At 37.9% G+C, this 23,672-nt stretch overlaps 1 protein-coding gene across 1 annotated transcript; it reads left to right on the forward strand.

The window, feature by feature from the left end:
• The first annotated feature begins 2,219 nt into the window (after positions 1-2,219).
• Positions 2,220-2,789, forward strand: LOC149227020 (uncharacterized). Its single transcript, XM_089380376.1, has one exon. It carries the CDS (start codon positions 2,220-2,222, stop codon positions 2,787-2,789), a length of 570 nt encoding a protein of 189 aa, XP_089236502.1.
• Positions 2,790-23,672: the final 20,883 nt, after the last annotated feature.

Below are 23,672 nucleotides of genomic sequence, written 5' to 3' on the forward strand. Positions count from 1 at the left end.
TATTGTGATATCAAAACAGGGTTTAACTCATTCAACTCTCCTTTTTCCAATTTCGGCCATTGCTATTAGGAATCCTCCCAAAAGAGGGCTAAATTTCTATCGTTAATTTCCCAAAAACCTATGAGATTGACTGAGGTGTTTATTCTTACAGGCTCAATTCAAAAAATGAGATCCCTTAATTCCACCTTGCATCCAAATTAGAAAACTGTCGTCTATTCTCGGCATGTATTTTTCCTTGCATACTTTTCTCTCTAAATCTTTTGTGTTTTTAAGCCACATCCACCAAGTTTTGGTTCCTAGTGATTGACTATGGATTTTAGGGTCTTTCAGGGAAACCCTTATCACGATCACTCATTATCAAAACCTTCATACATGGTTTCTGAGGCCCACCTCTCTATCTCTATTTACATAGAAGGGTGTCAAGTTAATTACAAAAAATAATTATTCAAAAAAAACTCAGCAAACTAGATGGTGCATACATGGAATATACAACTGCCATGGTTGTAGCAACCGAGACAATATGATTCAGGAAACATTTTAGCATGGATCTATAAGCTAGTCCTTTCTTGTAATCTCGTGTTGTTGTAATAATGGATTTATAGTTCTAACCATGGTTATGAGTTGAAAATAACTACCTTCTGCTGAAAAGGATGCTTCATAGTCTCAATCACCATGTAAAACACCTCTAATTGATAAAATATTACCTTTTAGGAATATTTTGAAAATGAGTGGTTTATCATGGGACATTATGATGCTTTTAGTAAAAATAATGGGTATTTGTATCTTTTCAATGGTCAAGGAAGCATAAAAAGGGACTTAGGAATTTACCAAAGATTTTAGGGATTAAGCATGATGAAAAATGAATTGAAACACAATATAGAACCTTTCTATGAGATCTTTGGCCTTTAAGTGAGAAGTGGCTACCATTAATTGGTTTTGGGTAGTAGTGATGGGTCTAGGGGGCTAAACCCTGTTTAAAAAGGAAAACATGATTCTTACACAGGAAAATGAACATTATAGGCTTTAGGCACTATGATCAAGGTTTCCAACCACACCACATGCATTCTCTCTAGTGTCCTTGACCCCAACTGGTATTTTAGATATCATTTGTTAGTTTTACATAATGGTGATGGGCCTAATGGCCTTTACTATGCATGGCTATGAATTTATGTAACTGGGATATATATTCAAAAATAATGTTGCCTTCTTTAATTTTAGCTTTATATTAACAAACCTATTGGATTAAATCACATAAATAAACAAACATCCATTTCAATCTCGGGCATGGAGCTCTGTAGCCCTAGCCTTGCTCTCATTGTGAACCTTGGTTAACCCTGAAGCTCAACCATTACCATCAACTCGACAAACCTCAGCTCTGGTCCCTACATGCACCTGTCATTTTCCGCAGTTAATCATGGACGGAATGGACCTCGATGCTGTTGATTATTCTCTGGATCCATTTTGAGACCAGGTCATTTTTCAAAACCCTACTTAGAAGTCGGTTGCCGCTTCCTCTGCCCCGTCCTGCTCGCAACCGACGCCGTTTGTCACCTTGCCTGGGTATGTCAACAACTCCCCCTGTCTCGGATCCCTCTCCATAGATTCACCTGGTCTGGACTGCCCACCCCTGTCCCCCACTACCCTTAATCTTCTCGCCTCTTGCTCATCCCCGCTATTCGATCCCACCCCTCCCTCTGACCTCTGCTATCAGCAAAACCCTAACCCTAACCCTCTTCCTGAGACGTGTTCAGACTTTCCCTCAAAGCTAGCTGCAGATACCATAGGCGCTGGTAGCGCACCTTTGGAATCAGAGACACCCTCTAGATGTTTTTTCACTCTAGTGGTTAGGGTACAAACTGAGGACCCATCCGCAAAGACAACTACCCCGGTTGACCATCTGCAATCGCATCCAACGGCTCTGTGCATAGGGAAGAAGAAATCAAAGTGTATCAAGGTCTCCGGCAAAGACTACACCATCAAGTTCGGTGAAGGCCTCACCATGGGTGATATAGCAGACAATGCCAACAAGGTTCTGGTGGGCATGGTTCGAGGCCAGACCTACACAGTGGAGCGATTAGGGCTCTAAGTAAATGAGATCTGGGTTCAGACATTCCAACAATTGCCAACAGTACAAACCCTAGCTCGCGGCTAGTTTTGTCCTCCGTTTTGCAAATGAAGAATACACAAAGTTAGCCCTCACTCAGTTCTAGCATATAGAAATGGCACCGGTGTTACTCAAGCATTGGAGCCCTCTTTTTGATCCTGAGAGAGAGCAAATCAGAGCAGGGCCACTCTGGGTGAGGTTACTGAGGCTACCCTTGCAGTACTGGTCAGAGGAGGTCTTCATAAAAATTGGGAACACCCTAGGCACCTATCTGGACTATGACAAAACCATTGTGCAATCCAAAAATCGCTCCTTAGCTCACATATTGGTTCATCTGGACACCAGGGAAGGACTGGAGGAAAGGATCACGCTACAGTGGAGGAATTTTACCAGAGTTCAGATCCTGGATTATGAGGGTGTGCCATTTCATTGTCGCAGATGCCACAAGGTCGGGCATATTTTCAAAGAATGTCCTCTGGTAAATAAATCACAGGAGGCACCAGCAGTACATGGTCTGAAAAATGAACAAGGAACCCCGGTGCATCGCAGGAAGACCACAGAGCCAGCTCCAGACACATCTTGCATGGTGACACCGTCCAAGCCTGTGAATCAAGCAGCGAGTACATCCACTGGTCCCCCATCCCCACCACTGACTCGTGCACGAGCAGCGAAGGAAGCGGCTTGATTAGCGGGTACTCCCCTCCCCCTATATCCATCTTTTTCTACTGTTAATTTATTATCTGGTCTGCATAATTCTGCATTACAATCTCATAACATCTCCACCTCGGCATCCATCTTTTGCATCCCTCCTCCCCACCATCTGGTTGATTCCACGACCCCCCCTCCATTCATCATGTGACTCACCCTTCGCCCCCCTCATCCCTCATGGAACCCTTGTTCCCCTACAATCTCAGATCGAGAACTCCATCTGGGATCTCCCTCCCCCCTTTGGGTCTGGGTCTCGCCCCATCCAATTCCTTGAGCAAGCCATCCCGAGGTCGCAAATCATACCTCTCCCATGTTATCCTCTGTGCAGGGGCTGAAGTCCTCTCAAGTTGACAATCATCTATCGATCGGGTCCTTAGAGCAAAGACAACCCTTGCATTGGTTCCCCCATGAAATGCCTCTCTCTCAATTGCAGGGGAATGGCTAGCTCCCCCAAAAAGCTAGCCCTTCGCAGACTATTTTCCATGGAGCCGATTGACATTATTCTTCTTCAAGAAACCCTAGGGGAAGCTCTACTTGTCTCTAATTCGCTACAGTCCATCTGCCTTGGATGGATTTTCACTGCTATTGATGCCACGAGACGTTCTGGGGGGTTGGCTATTGGATACAACCCTCGCTCTATAAAACCCATTGCAACTTGGGGAGGAAAGGGTTTTTTGGGAATGGATCTCTATTCTACTGAATTGGGTAAGGAGCTCAGGGTCTTAAATGTATATGGGCCTTGCCAAGGAAGAGAGGCCTTCTGGCAGCACCTCTCTAAACTATCTCTAACCTCGGTCGACAATCTCATATTAGGAGGGGATCTTAATTTCTCCATTTAATACAGTGAGTTGTGGGGCATAGCCGCTCAGATTAACCCTCTCTTAGAATTCATGGAAACCCTCCTTGACCAGGCACAACTTATTGATGTGCCCATGATTAAGCCCCTGCCTACTTGGAGGAACAAAAGGATTGGGGAGGCAACCTTAGCCAGGAGACTTGATAGGTTTGTCATAAAGGCCCAATTACTCCAACTTCTATCTCATTATAGGCAATGGGTTGGATCTGGGAGCATATCTGATCACTCCCCCATCTATTTGGAAATTACCGGACCTCCCATCAAACCCCGGGCTCCCTTCAAGTTTAATTTTGTATGGTTACAGGATCCGGGCTTCAATGAGATGGTTAAGACTCATTGGGCACAAAACTCATCCCCCTAGCATCACTCCAAGGCGGTGGGCTTCTATCAAAAGCTCCTTCAGCTAAAAGAGCTCACCATTAAGTGGGCAAAAGAAAAAAACCAGAAGGATAACCAAACCCTCATTTCAGTGGAAGCTAACCTTGCAGGCCTCAATGATGAAAATAGTAGGGGTTATATCAGTCCTGAGGACAAAGCCCACTTGATTGACCTGGAGAACAAACGAGCAAAGATTCTAAAGGATCAGGAGGAAACATGGAGACTAAAGAGTCAGGCCATCTGGCTCAAGGCAGGAGACGAAAACTCCAAGTATTTTCAAAATTTCGCCAAAGGTAGGAAAGCTGCTAACACTATCTGGGAATTGCCCACTCAGGAAGGAGGCACTGCCCACACTTTTCATCAGCTCTCACAGCTGGGCATTGCACATTTTCAACACCTATTCAAAGAACCTCCTGGATGCAATCTAGCTGAGATCATTCGTGTTGCAGGGCATTTCCCTCGATTTGTAGATCAAGAATCTGCAGACGAGCTCTCTGGCCCTGTCACTATTGAAGAATTGGAGCAAACTCTCAAGTGGTTCCAAAAGGACAAGAGCCCTAGACCAGATGGATGGCCTATTGAATTCTATCTGGCCTTCTTTGACATCATTGGCAATGACCTCCTCAGTGTAGTAGAAGAATGCAGGCTGTCAGGAAGAATGTATGAGGCTATAAACTCCACTTTCATAGCACTCATCCCGAAATCGGACTCCCCGAACACTTTCAATGACTTTCGGCCTATATCCCTCTACAATACTCTATACAAAATCATAGCTAAAATCATAGCTAATAGGCTTCGCCCCATCCTATCTCAACACATCTCCCCTGAACAGTTTGCTTTCCTCCACAAGAGGCAGATCCATGAAGCCATTGGAACCGCTCAGGAAGCCATCCATTCCATAAATTCAAAAGCCCTGAAGTGCATCATCCTCAAGATCGACCTCGCAAAAGCTTTTGATCGTGTATCATGGCTCTACATTAAGATGATCCTCATTCATTTAGGTTTCCCTATTGAATTCATAAACTGGATCATTTGCTGCATAAACTCTGTCTCCTATAGCATTCTAATCAATGGGTCAGCCACACCTTTCTTTCATGCTGAACGAGGATTAAGATAGGGTTGTCCCTTGTCCCCCCTGCTATTCCTCTTGGTGATGGAGGGCCTCAGTAGACTCATCGCCTCTACAAAGAGGGAAGGTCGACTACAGGGCCTCAAAATGACTGACCTTCTATACCTCACCCACCTGCTCTTTGTTGATGATGTCCTGATTTTCTTAAATGGCAGTACCAGGGACTCGATCACTTTCCATGAGATCCTCAACCTCTTTGAATTAGCTACTGGCATGTCTGTCAATCAGTCAAAATCTACTATAACCCAGTCTTGCATTACCCCTCTTGAAGCTCGAATGACCAATCTACATTTTCAATACACTCCTCATAATCTCTCCGAAGGTCTCAAATATCTGGGGTTCCAGATAAAACCAAATTGCTACAGGATAGCAGACTGGATCTGGCTAGTAGTTAAGCTGGAAAAAAGATTAAAAAGTTGGAACCATAGGCTTCTCTCCAGAGCAGGGCGGCTGGTCCTGATCAAATCAGTCCTGGAAGCCACCCCTGTATACTGGATGTCCCTTGCATGGATACCTCAGGGAATTCTCAGCAGACTACAACAACTCTACGGCCGATACCTTTGGAAGGGGCATAAGGAAGGTAAAAAATTTTCTTGGATGTCTTGGAAATCCATTTCCCTACCCAAGAAGTGGGGGGGCTGGGGCATAAAGGAGCTACCCACCTTTGCAAAAGCCCTAGCTGCAAAGATGAGCTGGATTCTCCTCACTGCAAACAATCTCTGGACTACAGTAACATTTCATAAGTACATTTGGCCGCTACAGATTTTGGACAGGATGAGACAACAATCCTGGCCTAGAGGAGGCATCTCTATTGTTTGGAAATCCATACTACAAACAATGCCTTTCATCAAAGGTGACCTGGCATAGCGCATAAACAATGGATAGCCGGTAAGAATTGGCATTGACCTATGGATAGGGGGTGGCAACCTATATATTCTTCCTCCAGAGCTCATACTCTTCCTAAATCGTAGAGAGGTCAAGACATTACCACATATTGCTGATCCTGATCTCCGCATTTTCCTCAGACAACAATGGAGATCAGCTCATGATTTGGATATCCCTAAACAGTGGCAACAAGCATGGGGTTTGTTCATAAGGGCTCTTTAGGAGGCTCATATTCTACTCAATCATGAACCTAATGCCCTTGTTTGGACCCCTACTGCGCATGGGTTTTACAACCCTAAGCTAGGATAACTACATCTTATATAGGCACGAAAACCCCTCCATCTACAGAACTGGTGGCAGCAATTATGGAGGTTAAAAGCACCCCCACGAACCTGGCTATTCATGTGGTTTGTTTTGAACAACAAGACCCCCACGAGAGAGGCACTCATGCATCGATCTGTCTATGGGCCTAGCAGATGTGTGCCATGCAAATAGGCACCCGAGTCTAATGAGCATTTATTTCTACACTGTACACAAGTCTCTCACTTCTGGCAAGAAATCACCTAGTAGCTCGCTATCAGAAACACATGGCAGGGACCTTCTATTGTTCATGTTTGGAACTGCTGGACATCTACCCATCAAAAGCATAAAGAGCAATGCCTTCCTCTCATTCTCTACTAGACTATCTGGCTTGGGCGAAATCGTTTCATTTTCAAAAAGCAGCCTCTCAATTGGCATCTACTCTTTGTACAAGCCCTGACTTCCTTCCATGACATCACGGAGGACTTGCCTCCTTGCACTCGCACTATATCATGGCCCAGGAACATTGATAAGTCTCAGCCATGGACCTTTTTCGACAGAGCAACACAACCTCATGGATGTGGGGGGGGGGGGGAGATTTCTGCCTATATGTATTTGAAACACATTCCTACAAAGTCAAACTGGGTCTGGGAGACAGATCTAATAATTATGATGAGCTCCTTACACTTAGACACCTACTGCATTTTTCCCTAGCACATAACTACTTATCTGTTCAGATTTATGGAGATTCACAAATCATCATAAACTGGTTCAATGCTATGAATCAATGTCATGTCATTACTCTACAAAACATTCTTATTGACATGCTAAATCTCAAATCAGCTTTTAATATGATATCTTGTCAACACATTCACAGGGAATTCAATGAGGATGCTGACGAGCTTTCCAAGGAGGGCTCGTTACTTCCCAGAGGCTTGTGGATAATTACAGAGCAGAAGGATGTAGAAGTCTATCAATACCACCATAGACCGTACATAGATTAGGAATATCACAAGGTGGAATGACCATAGACATTGGAGAATTATCCAATGTTTTTGTTTTATTTTCCTTGTATTTAAAGTGCATATTTAGAACTGAACATGAATATTTATGTTTTTGCTAATTGCACCACGGACAGTTTTTTGAAAATGGTCGGCAAGGTCAAGTTTTGCGAATGCAAAATATGTATATAGCTCTGGCGGACAAAACCAGATAGCGCATATGCCTACATGCATCTACTACATGTAATTTTTCTCATCTAATGAAATATTATGGTTTTTCTCTCCAAAAAATAAAAAAAATAAAAATAAAAATAAAAAAAACAAACAAACATCCATTTTTACAACTCCTTATTCTTATCTTTGTTTTCAATAAGATATAAAATGTTAGTTAGATCTTCACTAATTAGATCACAACAGTTTATAAATATTTATATTTAGATTTTAAAAATATACAGTATTTAAGGAAAAAATATTGTTTTGTATTTTTTAATGATTTTTGCTTCTACATATATTATAGTTTTTAAATACATAAGTCTTATTTTATTTCCCCCACAAATTTTTATTTCCTTTCCCATCTGGAAAACAAGTTATATGATGCACAACTACGGACATAAATCTACAAACTTGAAAAAATAATTGGTTATGTTAAGACTCTCCAACTTGATCTTAAGAGTTGACTTCCTAATTTCAAGACATTAATGACTTTATTAACTTTTCAAAATGTAAAATTAACATTGAAAAATATGGAATGTAGTGGTGCATAGGAAGCAAATATTACCTACATTTATACAAATTTGGTTCAGGAGAATACATCATTTATATACTAAGTAAATGTCTTAATGTGAACATATGCATTTCATTCTAGAGGGAAAAAACACTTTACCATTAGAAAAATGTAAAATTTTCTTTTACCAATTTTTCATGAATTAAAGTTGTATATTATGAAATCTTACATGATTCTCTATATTTTAGATTTTTTACCATCTTCTAATAACTTTAGTATGTACCTCTAATAATTTATATTGAGTCTTTTTTTTGGATTACCATTACAACCAATATTACAGGAGATAAGCATGAGTTTGTCTAATCCAAAATTTGTTATTTTCATTATTTAGTTGTTACCTACGTTAGTATTCCTACTTTAATTTTATATCTTTCTTTCCAATAAAAAATGATTTTTATATCTAATATTACACACCAAAATCTAATAGTAGAAATACTCTAACAATTCAAAGAATAAGGGAAAACTAATAAATAATACTATTACATTTGTATCAATAAAAAGTTTCAACTTTTACCAAGATTCAAGCTTATTATTTTGTCTTTATACTTTCCTAATAATTATTCATTAATAATCTAATTTAACATAAAATAATGTAATTGATGGGAAAGTTTGATTGGAGTTGAAGGAGCGAGGACAAGGTAGCTAACCCTAGTTGTTTCGACCTCTGTTCATGCCTCCCTTTCCAATTTTCTGTTGTGTTGGCTTCTTGCAAGTGCAGATTCTAGTTTGTGGCGCCATCTAGATTGTGTTGGATGAGTTTCAGTTGTTATGGTTTGTTATTTTTGTTTTCTTGGTTTCTCTCTATCACACGTTTGCGTGGTCCACTATGGAAGAGTCGAGGGGGAGTAGGGCTTGGTGGAAATCATTTGATTGGAAATCTTCTTCGTGCCTCTTCAATCCAAGGATTTTCATCGACCATTGGAGATGGTTTACTATGTGAGAGGATCTTGTTTTTGAGCGGTCTTCTTTTGTTTCAACATAGGCTTTTTTCATTTATCGGTGTGTCTTTGTCTTTGCCCTAGTCTCTTCTCTTATTCTTGGAAGAGTTGCTTCACTTCCTCTTCTTGCCACTTCCCAAGATTTCTCTGGTGTTGATGTCTCTACTCATTGTAAGTTTTTTGACAGGGCTTCTCTTTAAGTTTTTTGCGGCCCAACTTTTTCTCTAAGGCTTCGTTCGGGGTGTATATTCTGAGCTAGCTAGGTGGTTGTTGGGATGTGTTATATTCTTTCCACGACTAGCCCATGTAGTTAACTGGGGAGTTAGAGGGGGGGCGGAGCCCCCCCTTCGTTGTGTCGATTGTATAGTGGGGGTCACAGGGGGTTTGAGGGGTGCAAGTAACCCCCCTCTATGGGGTCCGGGGCAGCACCCCAAAAAATTTTGTTTTTGGACCCTATATTAGGTTGGGCGGACCTACCTATGGTTTTGTGCATGATTTTCGCATATGGCTTTGGACGCGATGGTTTTCGGTCCATGGTTTTGGACGCGATGGTTTTTCGGTCCATGGTATTGGATGCTTCGACATGTATAAATATGTATTGTAACATTGAAAGGAACATAATGAAAAATCAAGTTGGTAGTCCCGGTTTTTGGATCCAAGGTAAAATCTTTGTGTATATGTGTTTTATGTGTTATGCTCTTGCATTGTTTATTTTCTATGTTTTAGAATTCGTATGCAGGTAATTTCTGTACGAGTTAAAACCTACATTTGGTACCAAAGTTGTTTTGGCTTCAAGGGGATGCCTTTGTTGGTGAGGGGTTTCGTTTGGGCCTATGGTAGACCCTGTTCAGTGGGAGATCTGCGGGATCGATTATGGTGGTGAAAGAAGATGGCGTGCAGTGGAAAGATAGAGATCGAGAAATTTAATGGTCAGAGTTTTGAGTTATGGAAACTCAAGATGGAGGATCTGTTGGTGGATAGAGATCAGTGGATCGTGGTAGATCCAGGTACTAAACCAACGAGACTGTCTGATGAAGAATGGAAGAAGTTAGATCGGAAGGCAAAGAGAACAATACGATTGTGTGTCTCAGATTCAGTATTGCTAAATGTATCAGGGGAAGCTACGATGAAGGCTTTGTGGGATAAGTTAGGGACTTTGTACCAATCTAAGTCTCTGGTGAATAAACTGTTCCTATGGAAAAAGATGTATAGCCTAAGGATGAAAGATGGAGACTTGGTGATAGAGCATTTGAATGCATTTAATATTGTGGTAAGTCAGTTATTATCTGTTGATATTAAAATTTCAAATGAAGATAAGTGCATCAATTTTTTGTGTTCTCTACCAGCTTCATGGGATAGTCTGGTTATTGCAATAGGTAGCAATGCAACTGCCTTGCAGTTTGATGAAATAATCTCATCCTCACGGATGGAGGAAATGAGATGGAAAAATATGGAGAGCCAGAATGGTGATGCCTTGTTTGTACAAGGACGGCCCTAGAACAGAAACATAAATAAGTCACCGAGTGGGAGATCTAAATCTAGAGGGATATCTAAATCCCTAGGAAAACCTGTAAAGATGGTGTGTAGGAAATGCGGAAAGGAAGGGCACTACAAAAGGGACTGTAAATCTAAAGATCTTGATAAAGGAAAGGGATCTGATGATGCTCCTTCTACAGAGGCGAAACCACCTCAGATCAAGGTGGGGATGTGTACTTGGCTTCTTCAAGTACACATGTAGATCATTAGGCATGGTTGATTGACTCAGGTGCATCCTTTCACTTCACTCCCCATAGAGAGTGGTTTTGCGAGTATGAGAAATATGATGGTGGTGATGTCTTCTGGGGGGATGAAAGGAAGGCTAGAATCGTTGGTCGTGGAAAAGTAAAGTTGAAGTTGCAAGGTGGAAGGGTTAGAACACTTCCGGGTGTTCTGCATATTCCTGCATTAGCCAGAAATCTGATTTCTGTAAAGAAGCTGGATGATGCGGGTGTAAAAACAGTGTTTGAGAAGGATACCTGCAAGATGGTTTGGGGGGCACTGATATTGATGCGGGGAGTTCAAATTGGAACTCTGTACAAGCTGCAAGGTAGCACTGTTGTTGATGGGTGCAATAGTTCCGTGGTTCCTGAAAATGGAGCAGAAAATTTAGTTGTCTCTGAAGAGAAGACCATGTTGTGGCATCAAAGGCTTGGACCTATTGGAGAGAAGGGCCTTCGAATACTTCATGGTAAAGGTATGGTAGAAGGTGTGAGTAATAGCTCTCTGGATTTTGATTTCTGTAAAAATTGTGTATATGGGAAGCAGAATCGGGTGAGTTTCCTCTCTGGTGGTAAGAGGGCGAAACATATGTTAGAGTTTGTGCACAGTGATGTGTTTGGACCTATGAAGGTTCCATCACTGGGTAAGTCTGTGTACTATGTATCATTTATAAATGAATTCTCAAGGAATACATGGATATATTTCCTTGAGAAGAAATTTGAAGTCTTTGACAGGTTTAAAGAATTTAAGGCTTTGGTGGAAAACTAGACAGAGAAGAAGATAAAGGTGTTAAGGATAGATAACAGTGGAGAGTTTTGCAGTAAGGAATTTGAATAATTTTGTAAGAAGTGTGGTATAGCACGGTAGGAGACTACTCCATATACACCTCAGCAAAATGGAGTTGTAGAAGGAATGAACAAGATGTTGATGGAAAGGGAAAGAAGCATGCTCAGTGGTGCCGGGTTAGGACAAGAATTTTGGGCAGAGGCGGTGGAGACAACATGTTACCTGGTCAATGGATCACCTTCATCAACGTTGGAGGATAAGACTCCACAAGAGGTATGGATTGGTAAGAAACCCTCTCTTTCACGTCTGAGGGTATTTGGATGTGATGCATATGTACATGTTCCAAAGGAGAATCGAACCAAGTTGGATAATAAATCTGAAAAGTGAATCTTTATTAGGTATAAGGATGGTTTAAAGGGTTATAATCCTTGGAACCCAGTAACAAGGAAGGTTGTGTACAACCGAGATGTGGCGTTCAGAGAGGTGAAAGATGTTATTAAACATGAAGTCCAACCAAAGGAACCTGAGAAGATAGAGTTTGAGCTAAAGGAGGAAGAATCAGACTCTATAGCAGAAGAGGAATCAGAAGATGAAGAGCCACAAACTCTAGGTGTGAGAAGATTAGCTCGAGAAAGAAGGCAGCCAGAAAGGTATAGTCCATCTGCTTTCTGTTCAAATTTTGCTTTATCTATTACTGATGATGATCTCAGAACTATGAAGGAAGCAGTAGATTCAGAGGATGGAAAACTCTAGAAAGAGGCCATGGTTGATGAAATGGCATCTTTGCACAAAAATGAGGCTTGGGATCTGGTGGAGTTGTCAGCTGGAAGGAAACCCATTGGTAGCAAATGGGTGTTCAAGAAGAAGACAAATGTAGAAAGAAAGGTGGAGAAATACAAAGCTCGGTTGGTAGCAAAAGGTTATTCCCAAGTGTCAGGAATTGATTTTGGTGATATTTTTTCTCCTGTTGCCAAGGTAGCTTCTATTAGATTACTTTTGTCTTTTGCTTCTGCTTTTTATTTTGAAGTAGAATAGATGGATGTGAAGACAACATTTCTTCACGGGGATCTGGAAGAGGAGATCTACATGAAGCAACCTGAAGGTTTTGCGGTGAAGGGTAAGAAAGAAATGGTATGCAAGTTAAAGAAGTCTCTGTATGGGTTAAAATAGTCACCAAGGATGTGGTATCAGAAATTTGATACATTTATATAGGGACTTGGCTTCACCAGAAGCAAAGCAAATCACTGTGTGTATTTTAAATTAATTGGTGACCGTGTTATCTATCTAGTCTTGTATGTGGATGATATGTTGCTGGTTGGAAATGACAAAGAAATTATCCAGGATTTGAAGACCCAATTGTCCTCCAAATTCGACATGAAAGATCTTGGTGTTGCAAACTATATTTTGGGCATGGAAATTAAAATTAATTGGGAAAAGAGGAAGCTATGGTTAAAGCAGAGGAAGTATGTCGAGACAATACTGCAGAGGTTTAATATGCAAGATAGTAAACTGGTGAAGGTCCCTATTCCTGTAGGTGTGAGGTTATCTGTTGAACAGTGTCCCAAGACACAAGAAGAGGAAGAGGACATGTCCCGTGTTCCATATGCAAGTGTAGTCGGTAGCCTGATGTATGCAATGGTCTATACTAGACCAGACATTGCACATGCAATGGGAGTATTGAGCAGGTTTATGTCACCAGGGAAGGAGCACTAGACAATAGTGAAGCGGGTTTTCAGGTATTTGTGTGGCACTAGTGATTATGGTTTGTGCTACCAAGGAAGACCAGGATTGGACAGAGTGTTGGATATTCATGGCTTTGTTGATGCAGACTAGGCTGGAGATCTGGATCAGAGAAGATCTACAAGTGGGTATGTGTTTAACCTATTTGGAGGTGCAATCAGTTGGATGAGTAAGAAACAATCTGTAGTGGCACTATCAACTATAGAGGCAGAATACATGGCAACCACTCATGCAAGTAAGGAAGTAGTTTGGTTGCAGAGATTGTGTTCAAGTATGGGGTTAGTACAGGGAGCTACAAGGATACACTATGACAGCCAAAGTGCAATTTTCTTGGCAAAGAACCCTTAATATCATTCAAAGACAAAGCACATTGATGTTCAGTATCACTTTGTGAGGGATATGATAGAAGACAAAAAAGGTATTGCTGGTAAAGGTGGACGCTTTGAAGAATATTGCAGATGCATTAACAAAATCTGTGAGCTCTGAGAAGTTCTCTTGGTGTAGAGAAACAATGGGCGTTGCAGGGCTGGATAAATGACTATGCTCTCTTGTGGCCCCCTGTGGAAAGAAAACAACAAGTGGGAGAATGTTAGGTTGTGTTATATTCTTTCCACGACTAGCCCACGTAGTTAATCGGCGGGTTAGAGGGGGGGTGGAGCCCCCCCTTTGTTGTGCCGATTGCGTAGTGGGGGGGTCACATGGGGTTAGAGGGGGGGCGGAGCCCCCCCTTTGTTGCGCCGATTGCGTAGTGGGGGGGTCACATGGGTTAGAGGGGTGTAGGTAACCCCCCTCTATGGGGTCCGGGGCAACACCCTGGAAAAAATTGTTTTTGGACCCTATATTAGGTTGGGCAGACCTACCTATGGTTTTGTGCATGATTTTTGCACATGGGTTTGGATGCGATGGTTTTCTGTCCATGGTTTTGGATGCGATAGTTTTTCGGTCCATGGTATTGGATGCTTCGGCATGTATAAATATGTATTGTAACATTGAAAGGGATCCAGGGGAAAATCTCTGTGTATATGTGTTTTATGTGTTATGCTCTCGCATTGTTTATTTTTTGTGTTTTAGAATTCGTATGCACGTAATTTCTATACGGGGTTAAAACCTACAATGGCTTGTGCCCAGATATTGTTTATTTTTTGTTAATGGGTTTTTTGCCATTTTTTCACTATTTCTCCATGGCGTGGGGTTTTTCCCCAGCCTTTGTTTCCTATTAATTTATATCTAGTGATGGCTAGTTTTAATGTTATTTTTTACCCCTAGATGGGTTTTATGCAAGCCTGCATGCCCTATCTCTATTTTTGTCAGGCATGCACGCCCAATTCATTTTCAATATTTCTTCTTGGTGGTTTGGGGATTTTGACCCCAGGGTTTCATACCCTAATCATTCTTTGTCTAATGATTTCCTTTGTAACAAACATGTTTTTGATAAGGGTTGCATACACATAAGGTGTGTCTACATAATATAATTTTTTTCCCTATTTATATAATAAAATTATGGTTTTTTTCTCTTAAAAAAAACACAAACTAATGTAATATCAAAATTTTATTCTTTATTATTTTTTTAAATGTATTATATTTATATTAATTGTATTTTTTATATGATTCTTTTAAAAATCAACAATTTTGATTTTGTAGTTATTTAATCAATATTATTCAAAATTATTTGATTGTAATTTTATTTTTCATAACCATTTAAATTAAGTGTATTAATTTTGGTACAATCTACCCCTCATGGGGTGACTATAGAGCCAAAGAAGGAGGTGGGGGGGTGTGGATTTCCACCTCCCCACTAGACTAGTAGGATGGGGGACATTCCAACATGCCCCCAACAAGTGTAATCGATATGTAGAGGGTATTAACACTCCCCATGAGTAGAAAATTGAGAATATGTTGGGGGAATGAGGTAGATGACACTAAACATGTGACAAGGATGGTGGCCATAATGACATACATGCTTGTGCTGATTCACCTGTTTGGCTCAACAATCCATAACGAGAAGGAGATAATTTGGTTTCATGTCTGATATTCGTAGACAAAAGATGGGTATGAGGATATAAGCAACAACATGGTGAGTAGTCGAAGAAAAATTGTAGAGTGAAGGGTCTCTTTGCACTATGTTTTGCTCCACCATTAGAGAAATGTGAGTGTCACCAGTTGGTGATTTTATTTTTTGCAAGTTCCATTTGTAGCTGACAGGCTGAATTCAGGAATCACCACATTAAATGCCTGAAGAGTAGATTGTCAAGCTCCCAGATGGAAAAGTTGGAAATAATTTTGATATGTGTTGTTCAACTCAAGAGATTATAATGGATCCTCACTATTTTCACTTCATGTAATAGTTATCCTCCTCATTGGAGTCCTCCTTCTAGTTATGTCTTATGTCTATTCTATTTAGAAGTTATTCTGGGCACCTCATTCCCTATTTCCTAGACTATGGTGGTGGTTGGTATTTTCATATTTGTTGTTCATCTTCTGGTGCTTTGTAATTGGAGGGGCTTATGGAGGCTATAGAGTCCTTGACCCTATGTTAGTTCTATGAGGGTTGTTTGGTCTAGGGATGATCACTGCCATATCTATCCTAAAGTTTCTTGGGGTTCTTTTAATCTTGGGTGCTAGTGTTTTCCTATTGATGTAGTGAATATAACCAAGACTCAAGGCCACTGGCTATGGTTTAAGAGTGTCCTTGGTAAATGGTGGTATATGTTATTATGAGACTCCTTGGGTTTTCACTAGTCCACTAGCTTTCACGTGTCAACATGGGTTCGGTGGTAGTTGTATCTTTTATTTGAAATATTTTCTTTGGTGTCAACCCAGTTTAACTAGCGGCTTTGTGAACTTGTTGTTGCATGGAAATGAGGAGTTAGCAGGGGTGGAGTATTGAATTTACGATGGTGGGTGTTTGTTGAGATGGAAAGGGTGCCTCACTTATGGCATTTCAGGCTATTTACCTCAGAGCTTTTGGCCAGTCCAAGGTGAGGTGGCTCTGTGTTAAAGAGATTCTTTTTTACCAGAGTATATTGTGTTCCATAGGCTAGGCTCCAGGTGTTTCCCTCGCCATGCCTAGACAAAGAGCACAAGTAAGTTGAGAGGATGCTTATTATGAGGAATGTTCTAGTAGAGGAAATATATGTCTACATCCTTAAGCTAACGGTTTCACAACCAAATACAGGGAGTAGATCCATGTTCATGTGTAAGAGGAAATGGCTTGGTCGAGAGGGGAAGCCTCTTCCCATAAAACTTTCATCTCGGATACTAAAGTGTTGGCAGAATGGATAGATTGGATCCCTGATATGAGACATATGTGAGGAAGATTTAATCAATATATGCAAACAATAGAGTTGTATTAGAAAAATGAAGTTCCTTTAGGGTTGTACGCTATTGCATTGCCATGAGTCTCAGAAGGATTTGCTACCATCCTTGGATCACATGCATGGGCACTTGAAAGATTCTGATAGGAGGATGACAAGTTGGCAAGGATAGAACATCATCTCAACATTGGACCAATAACTGATAGACCTCTTATAGATCCAACAACTCTTATCTGAATGGCGGGCTCTGATTATGATCCCCTTACTTGACTTTGTTATGATTCTGCCTCATGGTTCCACTTTTGTAGTTGGTTTTTTGCAAGGCAAAATATGCTACTATCTTGATTTAATCTTGTTTAATGATGTTTAAATCCGTTTCCAATTATCTCACTTGTAACATTGAAGAGTACATTTTTTTGTTATGGTTAATCTCCCTTGTGATAGATTAGTATGTTTTATGGTAATCCTTGATGTAATCTCTAATTTCCAAAGTTAATAGAATTCACTCAAAAAAAATAAAAAAAAAAATTGGTACAATCTAAAATAATTCATTTCATTTATTTTTATAATGATAAAATGAAAATAATTCAAAACATTAATTTTAATTATTCTATAATTTAAAATGAACTACTTACATTAAGTTAATTTGGTGAAAATATATGAACTCAAATAAATATATTTAACTTAAATTTATCAAATATTTATATAAATTCATTTTTTCTAATTTATTTAATCTTAATAAATACTTAATAGTTAAAATTTAAAATAAATTATAATACAATATATTGATTTTATAATTTAAATTAAGTTATTCACATTAAATTAATTTGCTAAATATAAATCTAAAGATTTAATCTAAATTTATCAAATATTTATATCATAATTTTTTAAATTTTTTTAATTTTAATAAATATTTTATAAATTTAAATTGATTTATATCTATATCTATATCTATCTATATATATATATATATATATATATATATATATATAATACAAATTTAACACTGATAAAATAATAAAATATAATAAATATTTTTTTTATTAGAATAATAATAAGAAATATTATAAATTTTTAAATTTAATTAAAATATACAAATCCATGTTATTATTTTATAATTATTTATTTCAGTTTTTTTCTTAAAGGAAAAATAGTAAATTTATTTAAAATATATATATATGAAATAAGACAAAACTATTATTTTCTACCTTTCTTTTTCTCCACTTTTCCCCAACCACCAAAGTTGGGAGTGGAAAATACAATGGCCATATGACTTGTTTCTATATTTATAGAAGTTTCTTTGTCAGAGTCTGAACTCTCTGAAGCATGATTTATTTTGGTGTCACTTCTTCTTTCTCAAGGATAGCCTTCTCAATTTGTTGCTCATAAGTTGTAGTTGTGGTTACTAAGGACAAATTTGGAACCAGTGAATAGGTAGATATTTTAAAAACTTGAGTTTAAGTTGTTTAATTTGCATAATTGGAGTGTCTCTAGGGGTTTTTAGGGTGTTGAATCCATTTATGCATTCTAAACAACAAAAAATCACATTCTTTCTTGAAATTATTTTACCCATTACCGTGAAAAATTCTATTTTACAAGTTAGACTACGCCTTCATAAATTAAATTAAATTATATATATATATATAAACACATTAAAATAAAATATTACATATTACACTTATTTATTTATTATTATTATTATTTTTTTCTTAAATAATAGGTTGTTGTGTAAAATATGTGAAATTAATATACAACTCTAAAAAATAAAAAGCAATAAAGTAGTAATAATAAAAAATTATTAATCTTAATATTTTAAACATACTGATCAATAATATTATAAAATTATGTTTTCTAGGAAAGTATTGCACACCATGAAAGATAATACAATACTTTTATTAATTTAAAAAATAAAAAATCATTGACCAAGGTATTTCAATGGTTGATTAAATGGTGGATTATACAAAGGTAAAGTAGATTAGGTTATATCTGCCATTACCATCTTAATTTTTCATACTTCAAATATTTTGATCTTAACTAGAAAAATGACTTTGCTAATTAATTGAACATTCAGAGTTATTGTATTCATTCATTTTGGTTAGAGTTAATGTATTCATTCACTTACTTTCTTAGGACTCCATGTCATGATTGTTGTTTGATTTACTTTCAATAATAACATTTATCAATGCATGCATCTTTGACATTCAAAAGAGAAATGCTCTTAGACTAATTTACTATTTGTGACTAACAAATTGAGATCCAAATAAATGTTAAAATCTACACTAAGATAAATTATTTACAAATTTACTCTTGAACTTGAGCTTTTACAAATATCTACTCTTCCACTATTTACCAAAACATTAATATACCAAAATAAAAATAAAAATCAACCAATATCACCCAAAAAAAACCAACAATTAAAAAAATAGCACAAAAAATGCACGTAAACTTCCCAAAATGAAAATGACATCTTTTCATATCATATATGTTTTGAGCTAGTAGTAACCCAATATAGAAAGAAAAAAAGAAATTATTTTAACATTCACAAGGCTAAAAACAATCTATATAAAAATTGAAAAAAAAAAATGAAAAAAAAAAAGTCCTCAATTACGGCCAGATAAATGACTATGTCATGGTCATTGTAATACCATGGTTTGTAACGGTCATTCAGCAAAACCGTGGCAGACCTATATTCCATGTAGGTACAATCCAGTTTGCATGTTCCATGGCCAATTTTTTTTAATATTTAATTTTGGTAATTAAAAACGACACCTTTTATGTAAACGAAGGAGAGGTGGGCCTGAGCCTAGATGTAAGCAGGTTTTGATAATCTGCAATCGGGATAAGGGTTGCCTCTCAAGGCTCACCAAAGTCGAAGGCTCTGGCAAAACGACAAACGAGTTTTAAAGGCTCACAAAAGGTTTTTAAAAGGTTAATTTGTCAGAGCAAAGATTTTTTTTGGTAGCCCATGACTTGTACGTAGAATAGAATCCTCCACGTTATTTCAAAGGTTTTATGAACACCATGTTTTAAATACAATTTGAAAGTGAAACGATTTAAAAAGGAAGGGTCTCATTTCAAAAAGCAGTTTTTTTCCCTTTTTAAGTGATTGTTAAAAAAAATGTTTAAAAGGTTTTTTTAAGAGGTGTTAGGGAAGTTTTTTTAATCGAGAAAATAGGATTTTTTTAAGGAAGATTTTTTTTTAAAAACAGATTTAAAAAAGGCGCAAATTTTTATTTGAAGAAAAGATTTTTTCTAGCGTTTTGTTATAAATCTCGATTTTGTTTGACAAAAATTACGAGTTTTGGTCTTTAAGAATGAAAACAGTTTTGCAAGCCTAGGATTGTAGGGATACTTTGCAGAATGTTTATTTAGAGACAACCCAAGAAGAATTGGCAGCCATGACCAATAATTAGAGGAATGCAGCTATTGAACTCAGAAAGAAGGAGCACAAAGCCAAATGTTGGATACAAAACTCAGTCGATGACTCTATCTTTGACAAGATAACTAGCACATCCACAACAAATGAAGCTTGGGAAATATTGAAAGTTGCGTATCAAGGCAATGATACAATGAAGGTCACGAAATTGCAAACATTGAGAGCTTAGTTTGAAACTCTAAAGATGACTAACACAAAAAATGTGAATCAGTTCATCACTAGAGTCATGGGAATAGTCAATCAGATCAAACTCATTGGTGAAACCATTACAAATCAGAATATTTTTGAAAAATTCCTTTGAAGCCTACCCAAGAAATATGACATGATTGTAACAACCATTTTGGAATCCAAAGATTTTACAACTTTCTCAATAGAATAGTTGACTGGATCACTTCTCGGACACGAAACAAGACTCAACTTCGCAGAAGATTCCATGGAACAAGCTTTCAAAGTAAAACTCTCTTTTGGTAGAGGCAGAGGCAGATGATATAGAGGAGGCAGCAAGCGAGGCAGAGGCTGAAGCAGAGGTAGATCAGAACATCATCATGCAACAAAGCAGTGGAGACCTCCGACAAACTCAGAGAAGTATACCATGGAGCAATTCTAATGTCCAATGTTATTACTACAAGAAATTTGGACATTATGAACATGAATGCACAAAGAAACAGACAGATCAGCAAGATGCAATTTCCATCTATCCACAATGAAGGAGAATCTTATGAAACAATGTTTCTTTCATGCCATCTTTCTAAAGACACACACAACAAGGATATTTGGTTGTTGGGAAGTGGTTGCAGCAATTATGTGACAAGTAACAAAAATCTTATTTCTTATCTTGATGCTTCCATAACATCATAAATTACTCTTGGAGACCATTCTTGCATTAAAACTAAAGGAAAAGGTATTGTCCCTATTCTTACTAAACAAAATTAACAAAAATACATACCCGATGTTTATTATGTTCCACATTTGAAGCATAACCTCATTAGTGTAGGACAACTGATGGAACATGGTTATGATGTAATATTCCAAGGGAACACATGTTATATCTATGACAAATTTCCCAATAGAATACTGATAGCAAAGGTTGAAAAAACCAAGAATATGATGTTTCCTTTGACTCTTAGAAGTTGAAATCTCTCATAGTATTTTGTACACAATGTGTCAAGAATAGATGAGTCTCAGCTATGGCATTCTATACATGGACACACCCCACTCAAGATTCTAAGTCTGCTTCAGAAACATTCAATGGTCATTGATCTCCATACTATGAATAAAAAAGGTTGTAATTGTGAAATTTGTGTTCTAGCAAAGCATAAAAGAGATAGTTTTCCCACATCTTCCTTTAGAGTGAAAGAGCCTTTAGAGCTAGTCCATATAAATATATGTGGCCCAATGTAGACACAATTCATTGGTGGTAGTATTTGTTTTTTGACATTCATTGATGAGTATAGCAGGAAGATATGGGTGTATTTTCTCAAAACTAAATCAGATACATTCTCAAGGTTCAAAGAATGCAAAGCAGAAGCACAAAAGTAGAGTGGAAAGCCTCTGAAAGTACTCTGATCCGACAGAGGAGGAGAGTACATCTCCAATGAATTCAAATTTTTTTGTCAAAAACAAGGAATCATAATGCAAACACAACAAGGCATACTCCATAGCAGAATGGAGTAGCAAAAAGGAAAAATTAGTCGATCATCAACATGACCAGATGTATGCTTCATGAGAAGAAGTTGTCAAATAACTACTAGGTTGAAGTAGTTTCGACAATTGTGTATGTTCTCAACAGATCTCCAACAACCAACCTCCAAGATACAGTACATGAAGAAGCATGTGATGGTAAAAAGGTAAATGTATCTCACTTTAGAATTTTTGGATTAGTAGCATTTTCACATGTTCCTGAGAAGCTAAGAAAGAAGCTTGATGATATGAGTGAAAGATGTATTTTCGTAGGCTATAGTGAGTAGTCAAAGGCCTATAGACTTTACAATCTAGTTACCAATAAGTTTATTTTAAGCAGAGATGTAAAAAAAATTGAAAATAAATCTTGGTCTGATCATGTTGATGAAGCTTCAAATCAATCTTTTTATCCACCACAGCCACCAAGATTGCAAGTTCAAGAAGAGCCATACCATTTTGAAAATGGTACATCTTCAAGCAATGAATCCACCAGTGATTCAACAACTTCATAAGATAATCAGAAAACAAGAAGCACCAGAGAAATATATGAGCAGGAGCATGATTCTAACCAGCATAATATGTTTTCATTTCTTTCATCTCAACTAACTCATTTTGAATTAGTAGTTAAAGAAAAGCATTGGGATGCTGCAATGAACCAAGAAATTGTCACCATAGAGAAGAATCGAACTTGAGAATTAGTTGATCTCCCAAGAGACAAAACCAAAATAGGTGTAAAATGGGTATATAAGACCAAGCTGAATGAAAAAGGAGAGACTGGGAAACATAAGGCAAGGCTAGTTGCCAAAGGATTCTCACAATAGTTTGGTGTCGACTATGGTGAAACCTTTGCTCTAGTAGAAAGGTTAGACACTATCATTACCATTTTGTCCATAGCAGCTCAACACAAATGGAAATTGTATGAGCTTGATGTAAAATCTACCTTCCTAAATAGTATATTGCAGGAAGAAGTTTATTTATAACAGCCTCCTGGTTTTGAAGTTTTGGGATAGGAGCATAAGGTATACATATTGATGAAAACTTTGTATGGTTTAAAGCAAGCTCCAAGAGCTTGGTATAGTCACATCGAAACCTATCTCACCAAAAGTGGTTTTTGCAAAAGCGACCATGAGCCAACTTTGTATACCAAATCTCATGAAGGTAAAATTATTATTGTATGCCTTTATGAAGATGATCTTCTTTATATCGGTAATATGATGTTAGCAAACTTCAAATCAGTAATGAAAACAGAGTTTGATATGACAGATCTAGGGGTCATGAAATACTTCTTAGGCATTGAAATTCACCAATCTGCTAATGGCATTTTTGTTGGTCAACAAAAATATGCCACTGACATCATCTAAAAGTTCAGAATGACCAATTGAAAACCTGTTGATACACCAATTTCTCAAGGCACCAAACTGAGCAAAGAAGATATAACACCACCAGTTGATCCCACATTGTATAAAAGTCTAGTTGGTAGTTTGTTGTATCTAACTGCAACTAGACCTGATATTATGTTTGCAACAAGTTTTATCTCCAGGTTTATGCAGTCACCTAAGATTTCTCATTGGAAGGTTGCAAAAAGGATCTTAAGGTATATTGCAGGGACAATAGACTATGGTTTTTTCTATACACATTCTGAAAATTATTCACTTTCAAGTTATATAGACAATGATTATGCAGGGAGTTTAGATGATCACAAAATCACCTCAGGGTATGCTTTTAATCTTGGAACCAATCTGATTTCATGGGCATCCAAGAAACAATCAATCATTTCAATATCTTATGTAGAGGCAGAATATGATCACAAAATCACCTCAGGGTATGCTTTCAATCTTGGAATCAATCTGATTTCATGGGCATCCAAGAAACATT

The sequence above is a fragment of the Pinus tabuliformis genome, chromosome J (genome assembly GCF_031772625.1).
Source record: "Pinus tabuliformis cultivar Carrire ecotype Pingquan chromosome J, CPIR1, whole genome shotgun sequence".
In the NCBI taxonomy this organism is placed as follows: Eukaryota; Viridiplantae; Streptophyta; class Pinopsida; order Pinales; family Pinaceae; genus Pinus; species Pinus tabuliformis.

What these genes read in the sequence shown, in the direction of transcription:
- LOC149227020 (XM_089380376.1), top strand. Translation starts at nt 2,220, where the DNA reads ATGGCACCGGTGTTACTCAAGCATTGGAGCCCTCTTTTTGATCCTGAG.